General features: G+C 43.1%; 2 protein-coding genes across 4 annotated transcripts; both read right to left on the bottom strand.

The window, feature by feature from the left end:
• Nucleotides 1-204: 204 nt before the first annotated feature.
• On the bottom strand, nt 205-6,552 carry LOC136719195 (M protein, serotype 6-like). 3 transcript variants are annotated; one of them, XR_010805378.1, is made up of 6 exons: nt 5,016-6,552; nt 4,552-4,667; nt 4,217-4,371; nt 3,352-3,826; nt 2,533-2,877; nt 205-1,938 (listed from the first exon to the last, which is right to left on the bottom strand). XR_010805378.1 is itself a non-coding variant. In XM_066697043.1 (5 exons), exons 1-5 carry the CDS (start codon nt 5,047-5,049, stop codon nt 2,617-2,619), a joined length of 1,041 nt encoding a protein of 346 aa, XP_066553140.1. In that variant the 5' UTR covers nt 5,050-6,552; the 3' UTR covers nt 1,970-2,616. The 3 variants fall into 3 exon arrangements, 1 of the variants encoding a protein (XP_066553140.1); XM_066697043.1 differs by lacking the exon at nt 205-1,938 and having other exon boundaries at nt 1,970-2,877; XR_010805379.1 differs by lacking the exons at nt 4,552-4,667; nt 5,016-6,552 and having other exon boundaries at nt 4,217-4,515.
• A 9,087-nt stretch (nt 6,553-15,639) lies between these two features.
• Nucleotides 15,640-17,723, bottom strand: LOC136718915 (serine/threonine-protein kinase pim-3-like). Its single transcript, XM_066696706.1, has 3 exons — nt 17,641-17,723; nt 17,259-17,309; nt 15,640-16,952 (listed from the first exon to the last, which is right to left on the bottom strand). Exons 2-3 carry the CDS (start codon nt 17,259-17,261, stop codon nt 16,422-16,424), a joined length of 534 nt encoding a protein of 177 aa, XP_066552803.1. The 5' UTR covers nt 17,262-17,309; nt 17,641-17,723; the 3' UTR covers nt 15,640-16,421.
• Between the last annotated feature and the right edge of the window lie 9,684 nt (nt 17,724-27,407).

Raw genomic sequence — 27,407 nt, 5'->3', positions numbered from 1 at the left:
AAATTGGATCGAATAAAGTTTCAATACTTTATCTTATTACAAATGTTCATATTCTGTGAAGGGACAGGGATTGTTGGGTTTGCATATTTCCACATATTCAAATCATTTTATGTGAAGACTATGCACTAGGGCTGGCAGTGCTCCGGCTTTGCTAGCTCTGGCTCCGGAGTGGCCCCAAAGATTCAGCTGCAGCTCCAGGCCGGCTCTGCAGCTGATGGAGAGCCCCTGCTCCGGCTCAACAGCCACACAAAAGGGATCATTATTTATAACATTTCCATTTTTACATCTCTTATGAAAATAACTTTAACAAAACCAAAATATTAATAGCAAACATCTGTTTAAGCATTCAAACATAAGAAGTAGAAAACTGTAAAGATGTCTGTGGCAATTAGGGTTGCCAGCCGGCCAGTATTTTTCTGGACTGCCTGGTATTTTCACACTACGAGGCCAACAGTATGTGGACACCCCTTCTAATTCGTGGATTTGGCTATTTCAGCCACACTCATTGCTGACAGTTGTATACAGTGACTCTCAAAAGTATTCACCCCCCTTGGACTTTTCCACATTTCATTGTGTTACAACATGAAATCAGAATGGATTTAATCAGGAGTTTGTGCCGCTGATCAACACAGAAAATGTCTGTAATGTCAAAGTTAGAAACATAATCTGCAAATTGTATACATTAATTACAAATACAACACAGAAAATAATTGAATGCATAAGTAATCACCTCATTCAGGCAATATTTGGCCAAACTGCCTCTGGAAGCAGCGTCAGCATAAGAACTGTTCTTTGGGAGCTTCATGAAATGGGTTTCCATGGCCGAGCAGCTACACAAGCCTAAGATCACCATGCACAATGCCAAGCATCGGCTAGAGTGGTGTAAAGCTCACTGACATTGGACTCTGGAGCATTCAATTATTTTCTGTTTGGTATTTGTAATGAGCTGGAGCTGGGGCTGGGGCTGCTGGAGCCGGCCTGGAGCTCAAGCTGACCCTCTGGAGCCACTGCGGAGCCGCAGCCAGCAAACCCGGAGCACTGCCAACCCTAGGTGGTGGGGAGCACGTGCGCTGTGGCGCATTACAGCGACCAACAAGGCTGCAGTGTGTCCTGGCGAAGGGGCAATTGCCAGGTCGTCTTAAGAGGACTGCAGCTCTGCCAGGAGGTTCAGTAGTAGCGGGAGCCGAAAGTCTGGAGCCATTGAAGCCCTGCCATCACTCTGGGAAAAGGACAGCCCAAAGATATGGAGGCGATTGCATCTGGAGTGAGGCGGGGTCCTCGTGTCCTCTTCGTCTGTGGTCAGTTCCAGACACACATGTCCATCCGCATGAGGAAGCGTGCGGTGGACACACATGGCTCAGCAGTGTAAGCGGGAGACAGAAGCGCGAGACTTCTCCATCCTCACCAAGTGCTCCGTTCGAAAAGGCACTTGACCCATGAATGAGGCAAGCTGTAGATCAGGGGTCTCCAACCCTGGTCCTGGAGAGCCCCAATCCAGTTTATCTGATAGGTCACCCTAAATCACCAATTTATAAATACTAGGAACACATGTGAGTTATTAATCAATTAAGCAAATAAACCAAGGGAGCTCTTGCTCAGAGAGGCTGCAGGTATTCTGATAATTGCTTCAATGGTTTCTAAATTACTGAATTTACCAAACCAAAGCTTCCTTCCTTCCTAAAACCTGCTGGATGGGGCTCTCCAGGACCAGGGTTGGAGACGCCTGCTGTAGATCAATACTAAGTCTCCTGCTAGAGGGCTTTTTGTTTACTGCAGGCTTCCCAGATCTTCACCAGCACTTATCCAGGACTCTGTAAACCTAAACTGACATCAAACCGAGTTGAAAGTCAGTCTCACCTGATCACTTTCCCGCGAATCCTGCGCTCTGAGCTTCGGACTTTAGTTGGAGTCTGCCACACTCCTGCCAGCCCTCTCATCCTGCAGGAGAGCAATCAGTCACACCATCAGCAACAGTGCAGTTCATATCGTAGCGCTTTTTAAATGGCAAACCCAGACTGCCAAGACACACCCTAAGGCATGACAGAATCGTCAGGTGTGCCCAGACCTCTCTCACACCTCCTGTACGATCTTTGGATTCCTGTCGTGACCTTTTAGAAGTGTAGTGCCAAGCTGTTGGGCAGGGATGTGTTGAGGTGTGCTCCTGTTTGAGCTTGCTGTTTTGTATTACCTCTATATGAAGGCTTTTGTCTTATGTAAAGTATGGTTGCATGTTCGGTCTATTGGCTAGCAGGGTGCACAGAAGCCACATGTTGTCAGCCGGTGGAAAATGCAATGTATGTATATATGTTGCTTCATGTGCACACAGGGGATCTCAGAACGACAGCAGCAGAAGAGGGACAGAGAGCTCTGAGGGTTTAGGCAGCTGGAACAGTGAATACACAGTGTCAGTGGCAGCATAGGACATCATTAGTTAGATCAGACCTGTTGGATCATATTTACTACTCTGTAATCCAGTCCTGGGCAACCCTGCTAAAACCACTGGGCAAAAGGCAGGAATCGCCTCATTCATACCTTGTCGAGCTTTGCAGCCTTTTCCAGGTCATCAAAGCTGGAGGTCTCTCCTTTCAAGACCAATTCCAGCTCATAGACTTTCCTTTACTCTTCCTTTACGTTTTCCTGCCGACCACCTCTCTCTTTCTGCAGCTCGGCAGCGACACACTGCATCTTTTGCAGTTCTTTCTCCAGCCTGCAGTTGATCTTGCTCTTCTCCTGCAAGTCTTCAGACAGCTGCTGGATCTGCTGCTGCTTAGAAACCAAGTCCTTGCAGTGCCATTTTTCATCGTCCAGGACCTTCTCAAGGTGGGCAGTCAGCTGTTGCATCTCGGCCCGATCTCTCTTGCGGGCCGACAGCAGGGACTGGGGGAGGGAAGGATGCTTGTATAATATTTGTCACTTGTTAAAATGGCAGCTTTTATAGAACACTTTCTTTGCCGATTCAGAATGGAATTGTGGCTTTTCTTCAAGGTGGCAGCATCTTCACAATCTTTAATTTAAAAAATAGAATGCAATGAACACAAAGTATTGTGTTCCCAATTCATCATTATCATAATAATAATAATAATAATAATAATAATAATTTGTTACCACATATATATGCTAAGTTGTGATAAAATTTAACTTCCGTACATCCACATTAAACTGTGCTCTACAGCACAATAATTGAGGAAAGGGTCATCTAATGAGTATGTGGATAAGGGTGCTAATTATCATTTTGCTTAACAGTACTATCACTATGAAAGCACTGAGAAACCCAGTGTCAATGCCACAGTTTCTTACTACATCAGCCCCATAATCCTTTTGTGCCACCCAAGGCAATATCAGTCTGGATACCTTTACTTCCTGCTTGCTCGATCTCAGCTGCTCTGTCAGACTGCTTACGAGTTGTTCAAGGCTGTCCCGGATGTCCTTCATTTCCTCCAATTCGCACATGGTTGCAGCCAGCATCTGGTCCTTCTGCCGAGACAGATCATTACCGGCTTCCTTAACTTCCTCCTCCTGTTGCCACATGGTCGAAGCCAGGAGTTCAAATTTCTCTTCCTCCAGAGCGTCCCTCTCTTGCTTTACTTCCTCCAGTTCCCTCCTGGCTGAAGCAAGTTGTTCGTCCTTCTCCCGGACCACAGAGTCCCTGTCTGTCTTCACTCCCTCCTGTTGCCACACGGCCGAAGCCAGGAGTTCATATTTCTCCTCTTCCAGAGCATCCCTTTCTCTCTTTACTTCCTCCACTTCCCTCCTGGCTGAAGCAAGTTGTTCGTCCTTCTCCTGGACCACAGCGTCCCGGTCTCTCATCACTTCATCCAGTTGTTTCCTGGTTGAAGCCAGAAATTGTTTCATCTCCTGAGCTTGAAGTCTGTGAACACTTGTACAGTATATGTCATTTTCTCTACATCTCTACATGCTGCTCAAGGAAGAGAAACCACAAGAAGGGGGATATCTAGCAGCTGTGAGAAGTGACTTATAACAGTTGGTTTAATTTCTGTTTCAGTCATTTGGAGCAAACGTCAAAGTAAAAAGAAATCAATTTCCATCTATGCTGTGGAGTCATCGCTTTCAATAGACCAAACTTTAGTGACCCTGTGGCTGATGATCAGTAGGGTTCGTTGGGACAAACACTTGCAAAGTAGTGGAAATGACCGACCCCCAAAACACAACAGTATTAATAGCAACAGTATTAATAAACATGTGTTTCACCCCTAACCTCAATTGATTAATTTCCTCCTCCATGGAGGCCATCTTCTGGGCTGATGACTCTTCAGTCACCTGGTCCACAAAGGCCACAGACAGAAGGTCCTCTGGCCTCTTCCCCAGCACCACCGGCTGTACCGCTGTGTAGTTGCCACTCAGAACTCCTTGCTAAAACAAAGCAAATGCAAAATGAGGAAAAATACTTCTAGGCATTTAAGTGAGCCTCAAGACATTGAATCTCTGATCAGTCTCCAGTCCAGTTCTTTAAAGTGTGGGGTCTTGGTGTAAGAAAGAGAAAGTCTGGACCTGACCCTTCCACCAATATCACAGATGTATTGATTTACTCACGCAAGGCGTCCGCGTCACACCGAATCCCGACGCAATCCATGATGCTCCTCGTCTCCACAGATTTGGGTTGACAACAGATTCTCTCTGTCTGGTACCCATCTCTAAATCAGAGCTCTCTGCAAGAAACCAACTTCCATCAGCAAAAACATTGGTATCTAAACTGGTGAAACTATTGTCACATCTAAAATATGTCAATCACGTGGACATTATTCTCAATAGTACTTGTAGACCTACTAGTACACATTGTTAGGTATTTATTTATCTATGTCTGTACAATTGTTTAGGACTTTAACAGAGACTAAATGTCTATACATATGTCCTATTGAAATAGAACAGTGTTTTTCAATTGTCTCACACTGGTAGCATATACATATGTTCTATGGATATGTTTTAATTTAGATACATTTAATAAATAATACATTGAAAACCACAGGTTATATTTACAGGAGAATAAAAGGCCTTACCTTCTCGTAGCTTATCTTCAAGGAAAATGACCATAATGCAACGTGACCTGAAATATAGAACTTGGGTCCAATTGTGACGTCATAAGCCCATCCCGCTGGTTTAATGAGAGGCTGGTCTCGTTGACAACGCCACTGGACGGAAGCCTCGGAGGCACAAGAATGTTACTGTACACTGTTCTAGAGCGCACCGGCAAAAAGCGAATTACAGCAGTTGTTTCAAATGAAGAAGCAGTGAATGGTTTATATAAAACACCATTTTAATTGTTGTTATTTTCCAAACATCTTAATCCAAGGCTCGATTTGCACACATTACAAGGGGTTTAAAAATGATTATGGTGTTTGCAATTCAAAAATACTTTGTTTTAAAGCGTAATAATAGAAATGTAAATCTGTAAATGCATGCACAAGAAATAAAAGGGAGTTGTAGTACAGATAAGGTCAGTAGAGGGCGATAGTGTGTTCCTGTCTTGGGCAACACTAGTGCTGACCGAGGCTGAGCGTCTTGCATTAGCAACCTGATGCACAATCTGTTTTAACACTCATTTTAGGATGCTAACAATATACTGCCTATGCTATATACTAACCCAAAATCCATTTCTGCATCTCCCGTTTTCATACTTACACATAGCAATATGAATGAAATGCTTGATTAGTCCCACCCAGTCAGTGATTTGCGTGCACTCATTCTATCGCTGGCCCACTGCGGGCCCGTGTGGGAATATTTTGTCGCCTCATCCCCTCATATATAATCTACCCGCATATTGATTGAGCAGTGGCACTGAGAGACTGCCATTACAATATCAGACACGATCATCGGTACTAGCAGCCTGAAGAGTGTGGCTCCACGGACAGGCCGGCTCTCCTGCTCTAGAAGCGCACAGACGCTGCGGCCCTCGGAGGCGAGCTCTCCTCGCATTGCTCGGCTCTGGACGCGGACCAGCAGAGCCACTTCTCCGCACAGAGGCAGAGCCAGTTTCCCGCTGAGAGACTGCTTTACAGAGCTGCTACAGCATCGCAACGGCGCGGCGCTTCAAGAGCACTGAATACAAACCCGAGTCCATTGCGGGTCATCCAGCATCCGAGCCGCTGCTCAATGCGCAGCTACTGGTCAGCGCTGCAGGGATTGTCCGAAACTACAGCTGCATCCCCCCAGACACAGCCAACAAGGCCATCATCCCCAGGGCCGTGTCTGTCCATTTTGGGGCCCCAATCAAAGCTCAGTTTAGGGGCCCCTCCACCTCTAGCTGTCATGCCAATGCCAGTTAAAATGGGAGAGAGACGGATTTTATTACCTTGGAAAACGTCTTCAATTTGCGCTCTTTCACTGACTGAAGCTGGCAGAGGGACGGTGGCTCAAATGTCTCATGAGGCCGAATGAAATGAGCGTTTGTAAATAGACAGACGTGCGATTGGGTGTGTAGGGCGCTATAAAATCCGGGTTGTGGAGAACAGACAGAATCGCGGCATTCAGGGGCTTTGATCCGCTTTCTGAAAAAGTACAGGAGTCTTCAGTTTTATTGTTCAACCAAACACTAGCACTAGTTACTACACAAATGCAAAATAAACGTAGTAATAATAAATACACAACACAAACTGAATAAAATACATATTTAAAACACGGATGTGCAAATGGTTTCATTGTTATAAAGTTTCCAACTTAAGATCCAGACTTTAAAAGGAGCATTTGAAATACACTTTTTAGATTCAAATAGATCTTTTAAAGAACTATAAATGAATGCGATTCTCTGTTGTTATTGTTGTTTTGAAGTTTTACACACGTGTGATTTCAGTGATGTTGTGTGTGCAGGTCCTGTGCCACAAACACCGACATGACTGTCTGGCTTTAACGAGGATCGGAGCTGCAATGTACACTACTGGTTTAAAAAACACTTCTTACATGGAGCAGAAGGTATCCCGTCAATTGGCCACGCACATTTCATCACAAGCTTTTAATCACAAACAATGAGGTCACTGACAAAAGAGTGTCATCTTTTGGAAATCACTACTTAAGCTGTGCTGAACACAAACAGCGCTATAATAAACCACACATAACAGATACAGTACGTATTCAATTCAGCAGCGACATAAATAAAACCTGATCACTTTACTCTCGTTTGATTGAGATCGATACTTCTTAATGTCCTACACGGGTCCAAAACAGCCTTTAATTAAATCATCCAGTTAGCCTCGGCAGTTGTAGTCTGTTCAGCTCTTTAATCTCAGCCCTTTTTATCGATAATTCCGGCTACATGGTTGTAACTAAGCAGCTTCCTATAGAAACTACACTGTAAAAAATAACTCCAACAAATCTATGATTAAGTTTACATTTACATGAATATTTCTAGTTCCACAGGTAATTTTAATTTGTTCCACAAACATCATATTCAGGGGTAAATATTGAACGTATCCAGCTGCATTATCTCAGCTCAGTGTATTGCAGCGCATCCATGTGCTTGTGACTGCGGCTGCGCAGAGTCACATGTCAGTGAGCGAGCAGCGGATTGGACGGAATTGAGTTCGATCTCTTCACCCGCTGACGAGCAAACAAGCCGAGTCTTTCAGCAGGTGAGACACGCATAGACTTTCAACTAACTTATTGATCATTACAGCACATTTGATACTGCTAGTCCGCCAGATAGTTTTAATACATATATTTGATTTAAATTGTTATGAAACAATGTCGTCTTAATCTGTCTCAAGCTCTTTACAGCGCGTACCACCTCAGGCAATATTTGTCTCTCCAAGTCGCAGCATTATGACGGGGGTTAAAATCCAGTAGCGTAGGCCTACCCTCAGCTCCGCACAGTTCACACAGGAGGCACATTTATTCCTAATAAGAATATGATTTATTGTTGACTGTTGTCAGCCACAGCCACGATGTACAAAGGGGTAACACTAGAACTGACACTTAAACTCTTGCACACAACTGTCACACACACACACACACACACTGATTATATATATATATATATATATATATATATATATATATATATATATATATATATACACTCACCTAAAGGATTATTAGGAACACCATACTAATACTGTGTTTGACCCCCTTTCGCCTTCAGAACTGCCTTAATTCTACATGGCATTGATTCAACAAGGTGCTGAAAGCATTCTTTAGAAATGTTGGCCCATATTGATAGGATAGCATCTTGCAGTTGATGGAGATTTGTGGGATGCACATCCAGGGCACGAAGCTCCCGTTCCACCACATCCCAAAGATGCTCTATTGGGTTGAGATCTGGTGACTGTGGGGGCCAGTTTAGTACAGTGAACTCATTGTCATGTTCAAGAAACCAATTTGAAATGATTCGACCTTTGTGACATGGTGCATTATCCTGCTGGAATTAGCCATCAGAGGATGGGTACATGGTGGTCATAAAGGGATGGACATGGTCAGAAACAATGCTCAGGTAGGCCGTGGCATTTAAACGATGCCCAATTGGCACTAAGGGGCCTAAAGTGTGCCAAGAACATCACCAACACCATTACACCACCACCACCAGCCTGCACAGTGGTAACAAGGCATGATGGATCCATGTTCTCATTCTGTTTACGCCAAATTCTGACTCTACCATCTGAATGTCTCAACAGAAATCGAGACTCATCAGACCAGGCAACATTTTTCCAGTCGTCCAATTTTGGTGAGCTTGTGCAAATTGTAGCCTCTTTTTCCTATTTGTAGTGGAGATGAGTGGTACCCGGTGGGGTCTTCTGCTGTTGTAGCCCATCCGCCTCAAGGTTGTACATGTTGTGGCTTCACAAATGCTTTGCTGCATACCTCGGTTGTAACGAGTGGTTATTTCAGTCAAAGTTGCTCTTCTATCAGCTTGAATCAGTCGGCCCATTCTCCTCTGACCTCTAGCATCAACAAGGCATTTTCGCCCACAGGACTGCTGCATACTGGATGTTTTTCCCTTTTCACACCATTCTTTGTAAACCCTAGAAATGGTTGTGCGTGAAAATCCCAGTAACTGAGCAGATTGTGAAATACTCAGACCGGCCCGTCTGGCACCAACAACCATGCCACGCTCAAAATTGCTTAAATCACCTTTCTTTCCCATTCAGACATTCAGTTTGGAGTTCAGGAGATTGTCTTGACCAGGACCACACCCCTAAATGCATTGAAGCAACTGCCATGTGATTGGTTGATTAGATAATTGCATTAATGAGAAATTGAACAGGTGTTCCTAATAATCCTTTAGGTGAGTGTATACACACACACACACACACACTGATATATATATATATATATATACACACACACACACACACACACACACACACACACTGACTACATACCATGTGCTCTTGTCTCAATAACCCTCTGCACTCATGGGTTCTACTTCTCCCCACCAGCTCTACTGACATCACTCTGCCCTTAGGATTTAAACACATTTTTGCCAGTTTCTCGCTTCATACTGAATCAAGTGGTAATTGAGCAGCCTGTGTGGTGAACAGTTCCTGCTCTCGAGATTCTTGCCATCCATAAAATGTGGCCGTGAAAGAACAATAATTAAAATGAGCAGGTGTGTGTGGCCACAGACAAAGTGCTGTGCATTGTATAGAAACAGGGCTGACTTTTGACTGGGCAGATCCAGAATGGGAGAGGTGCTTCTTAGAGATCAGTGTTGAGGAGCAGTTTCTGCAATGTTTTACAGACACTTAGTAATTATTGTTTTTTGGAAAATGCTTAAAATAACTGTCCAAATCTGGATGGATGGACAGACGGATGAAATGGGAAGCGGTCTCTGGTAAAGTACAACAAGACTAACTTTTATTCACCGATTAAATAAAAAGTATAATTAATAATGAATATTCCAATCCGGTAGCCATGAATGTTAAGCAAATAATCTGGGCTGTTCAACATTGTTATTTTCTGTTGTTTTCTGTTTAACGTGCTGAAATGTGAAACATGATCAATTTGTTTTTGGAAATTGTGAGGTAATCTATGCCTGTATTTGAAATATTGAACTCATTATTTTCCCTCAAACCAAACCCTTAGTTCCCTATTTGTCTGTATATGTGCAGTGTCACCGTGGTCCTCCAGAGGGAGGTGTTGAATAACTTGGTGAATTCTTACTTCAGTGTTCCTTTTCAAGTAAATGTCATTAGGTTGAATGGTTTAGTTTTTTAAGTACAGTATTTTGATGTACATAACACAGGAGAAAATAATATAAAACACATTGATATGATGCCTCTCATGTTGAGGAAATCACAAAGCACTTTACAATTAAAAAATGAAACTTAAGCACATTAAAAACCAACACACAACAAATAATTTAAAAAGTGAAATCAATTAGTTAATAATAGCGAGAGAGTGATCAGAACAATCACAAGGTTTACTCTAAATCTAAGAACTCTAATAATGAGTGTCTATAGACACACAAAACAAGCAGCAGGTTTTGATGTGTTATTGGTTCTCACTGCTGTCTCTCTAAGTAAACACAGCCAGTATTATGATGATTCTAGTACAGTAGTCTTATTCTCGGCAGGGTGTCTGAGGCGAGGCTGAGGAAGCTGTTTCCAGCTCATGCCATCCACGGATGGAGCAGGATCTCCTCCAGGGTCGGCGGACTGGCAGCAGTCACGTTACAGCAGCTGCGGATCAGGTCACAGCAATCTGTCAGGAGGGAAACGAGGGTCTCCGCTCTGGGCCAAGATGAGCCTCCGAATATCAGAGTCACCTCTGTCTGAGATCAGGTGAGCTGCACTGCGGTTATTAGTCAGGCAGGTATTTCTGTGCCATTGAGATCATGTACATTGTGGCACAGGGGATTAAATGTACACAAATGTTTGAACAATGAATACTAAAATTACACAATAGTCAAGGGGGGGGTACTTTGACTGATAAGGTAGTTACAGTATTTGTTTAGGCTTGACCTGTGTTGTACACTCACCTAAAGGATTATTAGGAACACCATACTAATACTGTGTTTGACCCCCTGTCACCTTCAGAACTGCCTTAATTCTACATGGCATTGATTCAACAAGGTGCTGAAAGCATTCTTTAGAAATGTTGGCCCATATTGATAGGATAGCATCTTGCAGTTGATGGAGGTTTGTGGGATGCACATCCAGGGCACGAAGCTCCCGTTCCACCACATCCCAAAGATGCTCTATTGGGTAGAGATCTGGTGACTGTGGGGGCCAGTTTAGTACAGTGAACTCATTGTCATGTTCAAGAAACCAATTTGAAATGATTCGACCTTTGTGACATGGTGCATTATCCTGCTGGAAGTAGCCATCAGAGGATGGGTACATGGTGGTCATAAAGGGATGGACATGGTCAGAAACAATGCTCAGGTAGGCCGTGGCATTTAAATGATGCCCAATTGGCACTAAGGGGCCTAAAGTGTGCCAAGAAAACATCCCCCACACCATTACACCACCACCACCAGCCTGCACAGTGGTAACAAGGCATGATGGATCCATGTTCTCATTCTGTTTACGCCAAATTCTGACTCTACCATCTGAATGTCTCAACAGAAATCGAGACTCATCAGACCAGGCAACATTTTTCCAGTCGTCCAATTTTGGTGAGCTTGTGCAAATTGTAGCCTCTTTTTTCCTATTTGTAGTGGAGATGAGTGGTACCCGGTGGGGTCTTCTGCTGTTGTAGCCCATCCGCCTCATGGTTGTATGTGTTGTGGCTTCACAAATGCTTTGCTGCATACCTCGGTTGTAACGAGTGGTTATTTCAGTCAAAGTTGCTCTTCTATCAGCTTGAATCAGTCGGCCCATTCTCCTCTGACCTCTAGCATCAACAAGGCATTTTCGCCCACAGGACTGCTGCATACTGGATGTTTTTCCCTTTTCACACCATTCTTTGTAAACCCTAGAAATGGTTGTGCGTGAAAATCCCAGTAACTGAGCAGATTGTGAAATACTCAGACCGGCCCGTCTGGCACCAGCAACCATGCCACGCTCAAAATTGCTTAAATCACCTTTCTTTCCCATTCAGACATTCAGTTTGGAGTTCAGGAGATTGTCTTGACCAGGACCACACCCCTAAATGCATTGAAGCAACTGCCATGTGATTGGTTGATTAGATAATTGCATTAATGAGAAATTGAACAGGTGTTCCTAATAATCCTTTAGGTGAGTGTATACACACACACACACACACACTGATATATATATATATATATACACACACACACACACACACTGACTACATACCATGTGCTCTTGTCTCAATAACCCTCTGCACTCATGGGTTCTACTTCTCCCCACCAGCTCTACTGACTTCACTCTGCCCTTAGGATTTAAACACATTTTTGCCAGTTTCTCGCTTCATACTGAATCAAGTGGTAATTGAGCAGCCTGTGTGGTGAACAGTTCCTGCTCTCGAGATTCTTGCCATCCATAAAATGTGGCCGTGAAAGAACAATAATTAAAATGAGCAGGTGTGTGTGGCCACAGACAAAGTGCTGTGCATTGTATAGAAACAGGGCTGACTTTTGACTGGGCAGATCCAGAATGGGAGAGGTGCTTCTTAGAGATCAGTGTTGAGGAGCAGTTTCTGCAATGTTTTACAGACACTTAGTAATTATTGTTTTTTGGAAAATGCTTAAAATAACTGTCCAAATCTGGGTGGATGGACAGACGGATGAAATGGGAAGCGGTCTCTGGTAAAGTACAACAAGATTAACTTTTATTCACCGATTAAATAAAAACTATAATTAATAATGAATATTCCAATCCGGTAGCCATGAATGTTAAGCAAATAATCTGGGCTGTTCAACATTGTTATTTTCTGTTGTTTTCTGTTTAACTTGCTGAAATGTGAAACATGATCAGTTTGTGTTTGGAAATTGTGAGGTAATCTATGCCTGTATTTGAAATATTGAACTCATTATTTTCCCTCAAACCAAACCCTTAGTTCCCTATTTGTCTGTATATGTGCAGTGTCACCGTGGTCCTCCAGAGGGAGGTGTTGAATAACTTGGTGAATTCTTACTTCAGTGTTCCTTTTCAAGTAAATGTCATTAGGTTGAATGGTTTAGTTTTTTAAGTACAGTATTTTGATGTACATAACACAGGAGAAAATAATATAAAACACATTGATATGATGCCTCTCATGTTGAGGAAATCACAAAGCACTTTACAATTAAAAAATGAAACTTAAGCACATTAAAAACCAACACACAACAAATAATTTAAAAAGTGAAATCAATTAGTTAATAATAGCGAGAGAGTGATCAGAACAATCACAAGGTTTACTCTAAATCTAAGAACTCTAATAATGAGTGTCTATAGACACACAAAACAAGCAGCAGGTTTTGATGTGTTATTGGTTCTCACTGCTGTCTCTCTAAGTAAACACAGCCAGTATTATGATGATTCTAGTACAGTAGTCTTATTCTCGGCAGGGTGTCTGAGGCGAGGCTGAGGAAGCTGTTTCCAGCTTCATGCCATCCACGGATGGAGCAGGATCTCCTCCAGGGTCAGCGGACTGGCAGCAGTCACGTTACAGCAGCTGCGGATCAGGTCACAGCAATCTGTCAGGAGGGAAACGAGGGTCTCCACTCTGGGCCAAGATGAGCCTCCGAATATCAGAGTCACCTCTGTCTGAGATCAGGTGAGCTGCACTGCGGTTATTAGTCAGGCAGGTATTTCTGTGCCATTGAGATCATGTACATTGTGGCACAGGGTGTACACAAATGTACACAAATGTTTGAACAATGAATACTAAAATTACACAATAGTCAAGGGGGGGGTACTTTGACTGATAAGGTAGTTACAGTATTTGTTTAGGCTTGACCTGTGTTGTACACTCACCTAAAGGATTATTAGGAACACCATACTAATACTGTGTTTGACCCCCTGTCACCTTCAGAACTGCCTTAATTCTACATGGCATTGATTCAACAAGGTGCTGAAAGCATTCTTTAGAAATGTTGGCCCATATTGATAGGATAGCATCTTGCAGTTGATGGAGGTTTGTGGGATGCACATCCAGGGCACGAAGCTCCCGTTCCACCACATCCCAAAGATGCTCTATTGGGTAGAGATCTGGTGACTGTGGGGGCCAGTTTAGTACAGTGAACTCATTGTCATGTTCAAGAAACCAATTTGAAATGATTCGACCTTTGTGACATGGTGCATTATCCTGCTGGAAGTAGCCATCAGAGGATGGGTACATGGTGGTCATAAAGGGATGGACATGGTCAGAAACAATGCTCAGGTAGGCCGTGGCATTTAAACGATGCCCAATTGGCACTAAGGGGCCTAAAGTGTGCCAAGAACATCCCCCACACCATTACACCACCACCACCAGCCTGCACAGTGGTAACAAGGCATGATGGATCCATGTTCTCATTCTGTTTACGCCAAATTCTGACTCTACCATCTGAATGTCTCAACAGAAATCGAGACTCATCAGACCAGGCAACATTTTTCCAGTCTTCAACTGTCCAATTTTGGTGAGCTTGTGCAAATTGTAGCCTCTTTTTCCTATTTGTAGTGGAGATGAGTGGTACCCGGTGGGGTCGTCTGCTGTTGTAGCCCATCCGCCTCATGGTTGTATGTGTTGTGGCTTCACAAATGCTTTGCTGCATACCTCGGTTGTAACGAGTGGTTATTTCAGTCAAAGTTGCTCTTCTATCAGCTTGAATCAGTCGGCCCATTCTCCTCTGACCTCTAGCATCAACAAGGCATTTTCACCCACAGGACTGCCGCATACTGGATGTTTTTCCCTGTTCACACCATTCGTTGTAAACCCTAGAAATGTTTGTGCGTGAAAATCCCAGTAACTGAGCAGATTGTGAAATACTCAGACCGGCCCGTCTGGCACCAACAACCATGCCACGCTCAAAATTGCTTAAATCACCTTTCTTTCTCATTCAGACATTCAGTTTGGAGTTCAGGAGATTGTCTTGACCAGGACCACACCCCTAAATGCATTGAAGCAACTGCCATGTGATTGGTTGATTAGATAATTGCATTAATGAGAAATTGAACAGGTGTTCCTAATAATCCTTTAGGTGAGTGTATACACACACACACACACACACTGATATATATATATATATATATATATACACACACACACACACACACACACTGACTACATACCATGTGCTCTTGTCTCAATAACCCTCTGCACTCATGGGTTCTACTTCTCCCCACCAGCTCTACTGACTTCACTCTGCCCTTAGGATTTAAACACATTTTTGCCAGTTTCTCGCTTCATACTGAATCAAGTGGTAATTGAGCAGCCTGTGTGGTGAACAGTTCCTGCTCTCGAGATTCTTGCCATCCATAAAATGTGGCCGTGAAAGAACAATAATTAAAATGAGCAGGTGTGTGTGGCCACAGACAAAGTGCTGTGCATTGTATAGAAACAGGGCTGACTTTTGACTGGGCAGATCCAGAATGGGAGAGGTGCTTCTTAGAGATCAGTGTTGAGGAGCAGTTTCTGCAATGTTTTACAGACACTTAGTAATTATTGTTTTTTGGAAAATGCTTAAAATAACTGTCCAAATCTGGATGGATGGACAGACGGATGAAATGGGAAGCGGTCTCTGGTAAAGTACAACAAGATTAACTTTTATTCACCGATTAAATTAAAAGTATAATTAATAATGAATATTCCAATCCGGTAGCCATGAATGTTAAGCAAATAATCTGGGCTGTTCAACATTGTTATTTTCTGTTGTTTTCTGTTTAACTTGCTGAAATGTGAAACATGATCAGTTTGTTTTTGGAAATTGTGAGGTAATCTATGCCTGTATTTGAAATATTGAACTCATTATTTTCCCTCAAACCAAACCCATAGTTCCCTATTTGTCTGTATATGTGCAGTGTCACCGTGGTCCTCCAGAGGGAGGTGTTGAATAACTTGGTGAATTCTTACTTACTCCCCATCAGTGCCATGGGGAGTGTCTTCACAGGGTGTGAATATATTGCTTGTCACTCGGCATGGGGTCAGTCGTGCAGATAAACAAAGTCTGTCTCCGCACCCCTCACCTTTTGAGAGCCCACTGGGGAAGGACAGCTTTCCCTTTCTAATCGCGCGGCCATTGCAGAAAGGGTATGAGCCGCACAGCAGGACATACAGGAGAACTCCCACTGACCACACTGTGGCAGGAAGCCCCCGGTACAGTCCAAGCCGTACTGTCTCAGGGCCAAAGAACTCAAGAGTACCTAGGAGAACAAGTTAGGAAGAAAAGTCTGCTAAAGGACGAGCCGACAATATATAGAGAGTCTGTGGATCGAGTTGCCATAGCTAAGCTAAGAAAGCCAAAATGTCTGTATATTCAGAATATTTATATACTGTTTACTAACTAGACAGACATGTATGCGTGTTTGTATTCCATAAACACGGGTAAACTCATCCCTGTGAGGCAGCAAAAAGATTCTGAAGAATCATAATTCCAGCGATGATTGTTATTAAAACGTGCTTAATTCCAATAAGATCCCAAAACACTGCGGATCTCCAGTCTTCACGTATGAAGTGCCATGAAAGACTGATCTCAGGGCATCGAGCCATTTCTCTGGTGGCATCCCTGCCTTTTGTGTGTGAACTGTGTGCCGCTGCTCACCGGCCTGGTCTCTGTAGAAACCCTCCCGCAGGCGACTCGCCAGTCTGAAGGCAATGAGTTTGAGGCGGTCGCTGATGGTTTCCACAAGGATGATCTCCATCTTGAGGTCCCGGTGGACCACTCCACAGGTGTGGCAGTGCTGAAGCGCCTGCACCACCTGCCGTAGGCATTCCTTGGTCATGGGCTCCTCTAGGTGGCCGCCCTTCTGCATCACAAAGTCGTAGAGGTCCATGCAGGGCACGGGCCGCTCCAGCACCAGCAGGCAAGACTCGGGCTCAGTGAACGAATCCAGCAGTCCGACCACACCGGGGCAGGACGGGGCAGCAGACACCTGCTGATGGAGCGCAGCCTCCAAGGGCACTGGGTCCCTCTGCTTAGGCTGGAGAGAGAGAGGCAGGAAAGCAGATATATCAAATAATAACTATAATGATCATCATCATCATACAAGTGCACTGTTTAAACTACAAACAGCAGGCAAACTCCACACAGACACCAGAGCCAGAGCCCGGGTTGTTTTTTGTTTTTGCTTAATCCACATTGTATCATATTTAGATCATATATTTCTTATTTTCTAAATTTGCCATGGCTTAATAATATCGCCACCTTTTCCGGTCCCTTAATTTCAGAGGAAGCTCGTATCTTTGACTCTGTTGCTTGTGTTTTGTTTGGTAAGAAACCTACTCACCATCGTTGCCCAGTTTTCTACAGACTTGCGATCGATGCATTTAACTGCCACCTGACAGCAGTAATGGAGAGGAAAGACACAGAAAAACATGATATTAAGTTATCTATTACATACACTGTTAATGGCACAGCTGGGCTGAGTTGTAGTTAGGATTGAGGATTTACTCTTGTGAAGAAAAGGGATGGCAAACCTATATGAACATGATCTATGTGTTTCTTAATGTACTTTACTGTATATCTTTTAATAGAGAGATGCCCTGGAATCTTTTTTTCTTTTTTTTCCTAAGCTCCAACTATGTTTATATAATGAAATGTTCCTCTTTGCTTGTGTACCTACTGAAGTGTAAAGTGTGAAGGCAAAGCAATTGAGTGAAGATCCTTACTGGCAGATTGTCTGCTTTCCTGATCCCAGCAGAGATCGAGCCATAACTCCCTGTCCTTAGCAGCTCCCCCTTCTCATATAAGTCTGAGAACTTGTCTGAAATAGAAATGTGCCAGTGGATGTGGATTTAAGAACTAGACATTCATTATGTCACACACTTGTATAGTTTTATAAACATGTAAAGCATTGCAGGGAACAGTGCAGGTCTTTAAGGAAACGTTTGGTTTTGTTGTGTAAAATGTTGTGTGAATATGATCACACTCAGCAGTGGGGAAATTGGCCTTTTTTGAGAACAAGGTCTTTGAGAAGTAAGTGTCATGTCAAGGAGTCTCTTGTTTTGAAATGCCTAGTTTTGCTGAATATTTACAGCCCAGTGCAATGGTAGTTATAATGAGTGATGTCAGGAGATCATTCTTTGTAGCAATTCAATGATTTACATTTTATAATACATTTCCAAATCAAAACCAAACTATATCTGCACATTTTAGGAATCCCATTTGTTCTTCCAAGCTTCAGCGCATCTCCACACTCTTAATATCACATTGGAGCAGAGGTTTTGCCTCCACTGGTTCCTGTCATCAGTGTTATTCTTACTTATTATCACACCTGCCATCCACAATTCACCTGTTCACCACCAGAGGTCATCATCACCTGAATACTAACCATGCAATCATCCAGTTAACATATACACACACACAAACACACACATACTCTGATATATACACACACACACAATTCTGATATATATACACAGACACACACACAGCAGGTGAGAACATTAAGAATAACAACTGTACTTCATTCAGACACACAGACTCTGATATATACACACACACACACTTCTGATATATATACACAAAAACACACACATTCTGATATGTACACACAGACACACACACATACTCTGATATGTACAAACAGACACACACAAACTCTGATATGTACACACACACACATTCTGATATATACACACACACACACACATTCTGATATGTACACACACACATTCTGATACGTACACACAGACACACACACATTCTGATATGTACACACGAGTGACTTCTGATAGCAAATTTCAATGTTTAGTCGCGAGACAATTCTATTAAACTCTCCTGCTAACCAACAGTGAAGTCCTAGGGCATTTCAGAGGTTTCAATGCTGAACGGGTTTCTCATCCAGTTGTTCGTTTCAGCTGTCACTGGGAAATATTCGCGGAACTGCTGTCTGAGCGAGACGAGATGCGCAACGATGTTGTCCCTGACTCCATCATCAAGGGTCAGGTCGTTGTCAGACAGAAAACTCTCCACAGTAGGGAAAGCTGAAACATCACCTGCCTTGACTTTGATTTCGAACAACTCCATCTTTTTCAGTATTGTGTTGATTTTGTCCTGCACATCAAAAACATTGATGGAGAGTCCCTGTAGTCCCAAATTCAGTTCGTTTAAATGAGAGAAAATGTCCGACAAGTATGCCAGTTGACTGAGCCACACAGTATCTACAAAAACATCTGATATGGGGAAGCTTTTGTCCTGTAAGAACATTTGGACCTCTCTGCGCAATTTGAAGAGCCTCCAAAGCACCTTCCTTCTTCATAGACACCTTACTTCCGTATGAAGCAAGAGTTGGACATGCTCGCTGCCCATCTCATCACAGAGCACATGGAATAGGCGAGAATGCATCGGTCGGGCCTTAATGAAGTTCAGAGTTTTCACAGCCGAGTCCAGCACAGACTTCAATTCTTCGGGCATCTTCTTCACCGCCAGGGCCTCGCGATGGATACTGCAGTGAGTCCATCGCATCTCAGGCGCCACCTCATGGATTCAAGCTGATACTCCGCTGTGGCGACCTGTCATAACCCTGGCGCCGTCCATGCAGACTCCAACACACTTTTTCCAGTCGAGGCCATTCTTTTGGACAAACGCTTTCAGGAGCTGGAATATGTGCTCGGCTGTAGTTCTGGTCTGCAGTGATAGAACAGAAACTCCTCCTGAGCTGCTCCATCATATTCATATCTGACGTAAAAAAGCAAATTGGCCATGTGTGCAACATGAGTAGTCTCGTCCAGCTGGATGGAATAAGAGCGACTACTTTTAATGCACGCAATCAGTGTGTTTTTAACATCATCTGCCATGGCTCCTATTCTCCGTGACACAGTGGCACCAAGTTTAACTGTTTGGCAGCCTTCTCCCCACACATGATGTGTGTCATCTCTTTGGCTGATGGTAGACACAGTTGTTCACCAATTGTGTGTGGCGTACCGGCTTTTGCAATGCGGAGGCTGGCAGGATATGAAGCTTGCTGTGCTTTGGCTACGGGTGTAACACAGGATTGAATCGTGGACTTGGACTGCTTCAGTTCGTCACGTTTTCTTAGAAAAAAATCAACTGGTTTGTCTTTCAGCACTGCGTGTTTGGTTGTAAGGTGCCATTTGAGATGCGATAGTTTCATGGATTCATTGCTAAGAACTACCAAGCACCAAATGCATGTCAAATGCTTGTCTCTGTACGGTGTAGACACACGCGCACCATATGTTTTTTACGCGCGTCTAAACAGTGCCATGAAACTGTAGGAGTGTTTGAGACGGTCTGAGGCGAAGGAGCCCCATCCACAGACCGTCTCCAGCGCTCCTAGTTTCGAAAATATTTCAGAGATTCCTCCGCGTACCACTAAAGGAGCACCACGTACCACTGTCATGTGCTTGAAAAACGCACACATTGTACAGCATTACAAGTGTCTTCTTACAACTGCAGTCACATTGAGTGGACACTGAGATGATTACTCTGCTAATAAACACTCGTTTCATGTATTAGTTTTGACTGTGCAGTGTACGCGTTTAGAAACAACTTAGGGACTAACTTAGGGCTTTGATGTTATTTATACCAATAATTGTAATGTTTATATTTCCATTTAAATACCCTACTGCATTTGTGTTAATTTTATTCGATCGTTTGCCTTTCATTATTATAGCACAGCACCACTTTTTCCTGCCATATTAGGTAACATTTTAATATTGATAAATATTATTTTAATATTGTTGATTATTTTGGACATGCATATCAATAATTTGTATTACCTTTGACGGTCCACTCTTATTAAGTTGGTTATAGGTGATGTTAAATGTCATGTCATGTTAAATGCATGTAGATAAAACTATTGTGTCTATTATTCTTGTTACAGAATCTTTATACAACAGAAATGTCTGCCAGGCTGAGGGTCCTTCTGGGCATCCACAAGACATCCACAAGCTTACCTTGCCCTCTGCAGTCCCTGATACAATTGTACAAGAAACATTTATGCTTGACCAGGATTTCAGTTTACAGTACATGGACAGTTTTTTACCTCGACAGCAACTGAAGACACCATCAAAGTGGTTTACATTGAACCCCCCCCCCCCCCCCCCGTTGTTACTTTGACTCTACAAGAGTGCTTTGATACCAGTTCTGCCCAGCAATCAGAAGATGCCTGCTCCTCCAGCTCCTCCCGTGATACAGTAATGTTGTCCTCTCCAGAGAGCACCTCCTCCCAACGTTCCCATCCTTGGTCGGCTCAGTTTGAAATACCTTGCTTTGCTTTTGACACAGGGCTCATTGTTCAGGCAGCAGATGAAGCAAACAGAAAGAACAGAACACTACTCAACAATCCAGGCGTGAAATCAGACATATTGGAGAAATTGGCAGAAACTATAATTGCATACACAGCCTATCCTTCAGGTGTCCAACTTCAGCTAGTTCAATTTGCAAGACACAAATCTGCTTTTGTTTCTGCTAGAGAAAAACTATTTCGACATGTTAAATGTTCACATATTTACATTTTCTCTATCTGTTTTGAGATCATTTTCAAATGTTACAGCAGACAGTTTCTTTAAAATTTCTTTTATTGGGGGTCAGATGGTTCCTTAACCTTAATATCTCTCTGGGTGTCTTTTTCTTTCTCTGTCTCTCTCTCAGATTGAGGAGGAATTCAGGAGGATCACAACGATCCGGCTACAGTCAACATTCATGGAGAAACTGGACTGTTAAATGCCAAAAGTTTTGTCTTTATTCAAGAAGAAAGGAGGTGCTGCAGGGGTGAAATTGCAGGGGATCCAGGAAATGCTGTATGGGGTATGCGCTCATTACCTCACAGTACAGTCGATTACATTTTGTGCCATGTTTGCAGCTTGAAGTAAAGGTAATTATATGTTGTTACAGAGCAACACTGTGCAGAAGAGAAGAGAATTAGTGATCCGTGGCCTCATCATATCCCTCGGTGAGAACGTGGAAGACCTTATCAAACAATACCACGTACAAAATGTATATCTTCCTCTTCTCTATCGCCATCCCATCCTTTTTCTCCCTTCCTCTTCTCTAGTTTACCTAGTGTATTTTCTCAGGATGCAGAGGACGCCAATATACAAGAGGACCTCACACAACATGTCCTCAAGATCCTTGTTGTCAACAAACGTGCCAACGATGCAGACAACCCAGTGGATGTGGGAATTGCCATTGAAGGAGCCGAGGTAATGTAACACTGCTACTAGGCATCAGGGGGCCCGCAATCGTGTGGTTTGCGTGTTGGGATTCCTAGAGAAAAAATATCATCCCTATTTGTGGTGTTGCTGCGTCATTGTCAGGGCTCACGCACAAACTCACATTATTATTTCAATGTCTCTCCATAGGGACTAATGCAGGCCGATTCATAATAGCAGTCTCACAGCCCAGTCTCATAGGGAAAGCGTTGGTTTTGACCACACTGCCACACTTCCTGCTCACGTTGTCACTGGCCATCACGCCGCCGGTTGCCTGGCTTTCAAAGTGTGTGGTCTCTGTGCACAGCAGTGGCCACGTTTTCAGCTCCGCACACACGTTTTCATTAAAGCATGGCTATTTTTCTCAGTCCAACACACAGTCTCAACCTGAATTGCAGCCAATAAAGCCTCTTGCAATGTGCTGGGGGATTCTAGTTTGAATTGGATGCGGAGATCAGCCTTTTCTGAGCCCTCGATAAACTGCTCCGACCCCACGCCTGGATACGCGATTGCAAAAAGGCATGCGAGCTCCAGTGCAAATCCCTGCAGCATCTCCCCGGGCTCTGTCCTCCTCACTCTGAACTGCACTTTAGCGATCGCTGCTTTCCGCTCCACCCCATATCACAGCGAGAGAGTCTGACAGAGCTCCTTAAAGTCACAGCGGCTCTGTGCGGTCTGTGCGGCTCTGGACTCACCATCAAAAGTGGGAGGTTTCTGTGTCGGTGGGGCCCGTGGACTCATTGTGTTAGCGCTCCAGGAATTGCGGCCTGGGTTCCCGGTTCGACCTTCACCTCATGCAGCTCATCAGGATATGGAGGGTAGTCCCTGTGAGTCGCCGCTTCTGACCCAATTGTGGCGCTCAAGGGGTTTTGCAAGAGATGAGCCCGACTCCTTCAAGGTGTAACACAAGTCCCTTTAATTTTTTCAACAAATCCGCTACTGCTGACACGCCCTGCACACACCATTACATAGTCACACTCTAACACACTGGTTCCCAAACTTTCTGGGTAGTGTCCCCCAGAAACATTTGGGTCAGAGCTCGCGCCCCCCCCACCATGTCCCACATGTTCATATTTATATTACCATTAAAAAAAAAAAAAAAGTCCTCACATTTACCAAGGATGAATATACTTTAAAACTTGTTTGCATTTCACTTTTCACAATTTTATTTGAACTTTTACATTGGAATCTCTCTATGCATGAACCTATTCTTACTCTAGTACGGATGAGCCTGAATCAACATAGTTACAGAAGATACAGTAATGCTCTCTTTCCATTTTATACAATTTCACTAGTTATTTAATATATAGGATAATCTATGCAGCTGTAATGAAGGTTGACGGAAGGGTGGGATTTGTTATTTCTTGTCTGTGATTGGCTGACAATGACAGATCTGTGCGACCCAATGGGATCGCTGGAATTCTGCAGATCTGCGCAGATCTGTGGAAATCTGCGGCGCTACAAGAACGCGACCAGTGGCTTCCTCTCAGAGAATTTCTGTGTGGAAATACTTCGACAAAGTAAATTAAAACACTGTTAAGTGTATAATATGTGTAGTGCAATTAATATACCACAAATCTACAGCTGGTATGTTAACCATACCGTTATTAAAACACACACAGCCAGCTATTGCTATATACACCGATCAGCCATAACATTATGACCACCTGCCTAATATTGTGTAGGTCCCCCTTTTGCCGCCAAAACAGCCCAGACCCGTCGAGGCATGGACTCCACTAGACCTCTGAAGGTGTGCTGTGGTATCTGGCACCAAGACGTTAGCAGCAGATCCTTTAAGTCCTGTAAGTTGCGAGGTGGGGCCTCTGTGGATCGGACTTGTTTGTCCAGCACATCCCACAGATGCTCGATTGGATTGAGATCTGGGGAATTTGGAGGCCAAGTCAACATTTTGAACTCGTGATTCATCGGACAAGGCCACCTTCTTCCATTGCTCTGTGGTCCAGTTCTGATGCTTACGTGCCCATTGTAGGCGCTTCAGGCAGTGGACAGGGGTCAGCATGGGCACCCTGACTGGTCTGCGGCTACGCAGCCCCATATGCAACAAACTGCGATGCACTGTGTGTTCTGACACCTTTCTATCAGAACCAGCATTCACTTTTTCAGCAGTTTGAGCTATAGTAGCTCGTGTGTTGGATCGGACCACACAGGCCACTATCGCTCCCCACGTGCACCAATGAGCCTTGGCCGCACATAACCCTGTCGCCGGTTCACCGGTTTTCCTTCCTTGGACCACTTTTGATCGGTACTGACCACTGCAGACCAGGAACACCCCACAAGAGCTGCAGTTTTGGAGGACCCAGTCGTCTAGCCTTCACAATTTGGCCCTTGTCAAAGTCGCTCAGATCCTTACACTTGCACATTTTCCCTGCTTCTAACACATCAACTTTGAGGACAAAATGTTCACTTGCTGCCTAATATATCCCACCCACTGACAGGTGCCATGATAACGAGATTATCGGTGTTATTCACTTCACCTGTCAGTGGCCATAATGTTATGGCTGATCGGTGTATTTTGTTTTCACTGGAACTTGAACGCACAGGTATGTTTCCGAATGTATTAAATAAAGTTGTTGTGTTAGATGAGTATTTTAAAATAAAGTTCAGAACTTCTTGCAATTGCAAAAATTGTCACATTGCATTATTTCGCATTCAATGTATTTTTTGTAATGCGTTTCCAAAATATTGCAGCAGAGAGTCCTGGCGAGCTCGTTTCCCACCACTCGATGGAGCTGCAAGTTATTCTTATGTATATATTTTACCGTAATTATCACCTCATATAAACTGCTGTGTATTTCGGTCTGAAACTAGCGGCTTTCACAGACACTGCTACCTGACAATCCTCTATTCTGATTGGCCAGGACTGGATATGGAAGAATCTGATAACCGAGACCCAATTTCCACTCTTGTGTGTCGTGACAGTACAGTTTGTTTTTAATGTGTAAGTGTAGAAAAAGTCGTTTCACATTGATAGGACGATGCAAAAGATATCAGTTTATGCAATGCGATTTTAGCGGGGCGGCAATCATCAGTTGTCATGCCCTCGTTTATTTTGTATGTCTCGTCCTAACTTTTTACACATTCAGCTATTATAATTATATACATCTAGCTGCAAAGGTATTTTAAGAATCGATAAGCGTAATAGAAATGAGGGTTATTTTCTAAAATTGAATCGAACTGCTGCAATAACAATTACTCAGCACTAGTCCTGTGTTATAGCTGAACAACTATTAATGATTATTTACATAATTATCATTCTCAGACAGTATTTTTCCATTTTGTTCCATGTTCTTATTTGATGGCCATTGCTTCAATTTTGGAGCTTAGATGTATCTTTCTGTTTCCAAAACAAGTGCAGACATCAAAGAAGCAATTCAAATTCAAAAAACACTGCTGAAAATAAAAACACTACATGGCCAAAAGTATGTGAACACCCCTTCTAATTAGTGGATGTGGCTATTTCAGTCACACCCATTGCTGACAGGTGTATAAAATCAGGCACATAGTCATACAATCTCCATATACAAACATTGACAGCAGAATGGGCCGCACTGAAGAGCTCAGTGACTTTCAACATGGCCCCGTTCCAATGTTCCCATATCTAGTGGAAAGCCTTCCCAGAAGAGTGGAGGTTATAGCAGCAAAGGGCGGACCAACTCCATATGAATGCCCATGATTTTGGAATGAGATGTTTGATGAGCAGATGTCCATATACGTTTGACCATGAAGTGTAACTAATTCATTGTAGTTTGCCAGAAAGTCCCTTAGCAGGGGTTTTCAAACCAGTCCTGGAGTACCCCCTGCCCTACTGGTTTTTGTTCCATCCTAGGTCTTAATTACTTAATCAAATGGTATATTGCTTTGTTAGGTCAATTAAGGATTCAATTAAGCAATTAAAACCTTGGTTGGAACAGAAACCAGCAGGGCAGGGGGTACTCCAGGACCGGTTTGAAAACCACTGTCTCAGAGCAAGCAAATATTTGAAGTAAATATTTTTCTTTGTGAAGCGTTTCTTAGTGTTTTACATGATTATTGGTTTACATTAAATGCTATACAAAAAGCATTTAGGCCCCAACATCTATAAGAGCCCCCTTCCAACATATGAATAATCAACTTTTCCTACAATGCAATGTGTTCTACACTTGTACATCATTCAGTGATTCCCAAAGCCCGGGTATGGATGTTATTTGAATAATTATTGTTGTGTAGCAGCCTATTTCTTCCTGAATAACTCATACACATATTAATGTGGTGCTTATAATTACAGTTGACTCAGAATTCAGAATTTAGAATCATTTATAGATTGTCTAAATTGCTCATTTATATAGGAGTTAATGTCACCATCTGCTGGGTTCATCTTGTCTCTAGTATTCACATGTAATGTGAGATATAAGATACATTTAGTGTTGAACCAAGGTTCTGATAGGAAAAGCTGTATTCCGAATATCCATACGTGTCCTGCTATTGCAAAAAATCACTTAACATTCACAGCCATGGTCTATATATTATTTATATATATGATGTGTAAGTCTTAACTCAGAACAAATCATTTCACATGTTGGACTCTTGCACTACAGGTGAGGTAATTGCTTCCTGTTGGATTATACTCTCATAGCAGAGTTGAATATGGCAACAACACATCCCAGAATGTGCAAGTTTTTACAATGAAAATAATTGTACTTCTCTATATCTTCAATAACCCACCTCCCATTTGAGGGATCCTGGTTATAAATAAACCAATCAAAACAATTTGTTACGGAGTTATGTGAAAGTGAACATCTTTTATTTCAAAATTGGATCGAATAAAGTTTCAATACTTTATCTTATTACAAATGTTCATATTCTGTGAAGGGACAGGGATTGTTGGGTTTGCATATTTCCACATATTCAAATCATTTTATGTGAAGACTATGCACTAGGGCTGGCAGTGCGCCGGCTTTGCTAGCTCTGGCTCCGGAGTGGCCCCAGAGATTCAGCTGCAGCTCCAGGCCGGCTCTGCAGCTGATGGAGAGCCCCTGCTCCGGCTCAACAGCCACACAAAAGGGATCATTATTTATAACATTTCCATTTTTACATCTCTTATGAAAATAACTTTAACAAAACCAAAATATTAATAGCAAACATCTGTTTAAGCATTCAAACATAAGAAGTAGAAAACTGTAAAGATGTCTGTGGCAATTAGGGTTGCCAGCCGGCCAGTATTTTTCTGGACTGCCTGGTATTTTCACACGTGGACACCCCTT

Source organism: Amia ocellicauda, chromosome 23, assembly GCF_036373705.1.
Source record: "Amia ocellicauda isolate fAmiCal2 chromosome 23, fAmiCal2.hap1, whole genome shotgun sequence".
Taxonomy (NCBI): domain Eukaryota; kingdom Metazoa; phylum Chordata; class Actinopteri; order Amiiformes; family Amiidae; genus Amia; species Amia ocellicauda.
Note: the sequence above shows the minus strand (reverse complement) of the source record. Positions and strands in the feature narration are given on the sequence as shown.

Bases quoted from the DNA above. Each gene is read 5' to 3' on its own strand.
- LOC136719195 (XM_066697043.1), bottom strand. From the start codon at position 5,049: ATGGTCATTTTCCTTGAAGATAAGCTACGAGAAG. The intron at 4,668-5,015 runs GTAAGGCCTTTT...GGTTTCTTGCAG, and splicing joins TGAAGATAAGCTACGAGAAG to AGAGCTCTGATTTAGAGATG. The intron at 4,372-4,551 runs GTGAGTAAATCA...GCTTTGTTTTAG, and splicing joins GTGTGACGCGGACGCCTTGC to CAAGGAGTTCTGAGTGGCAA.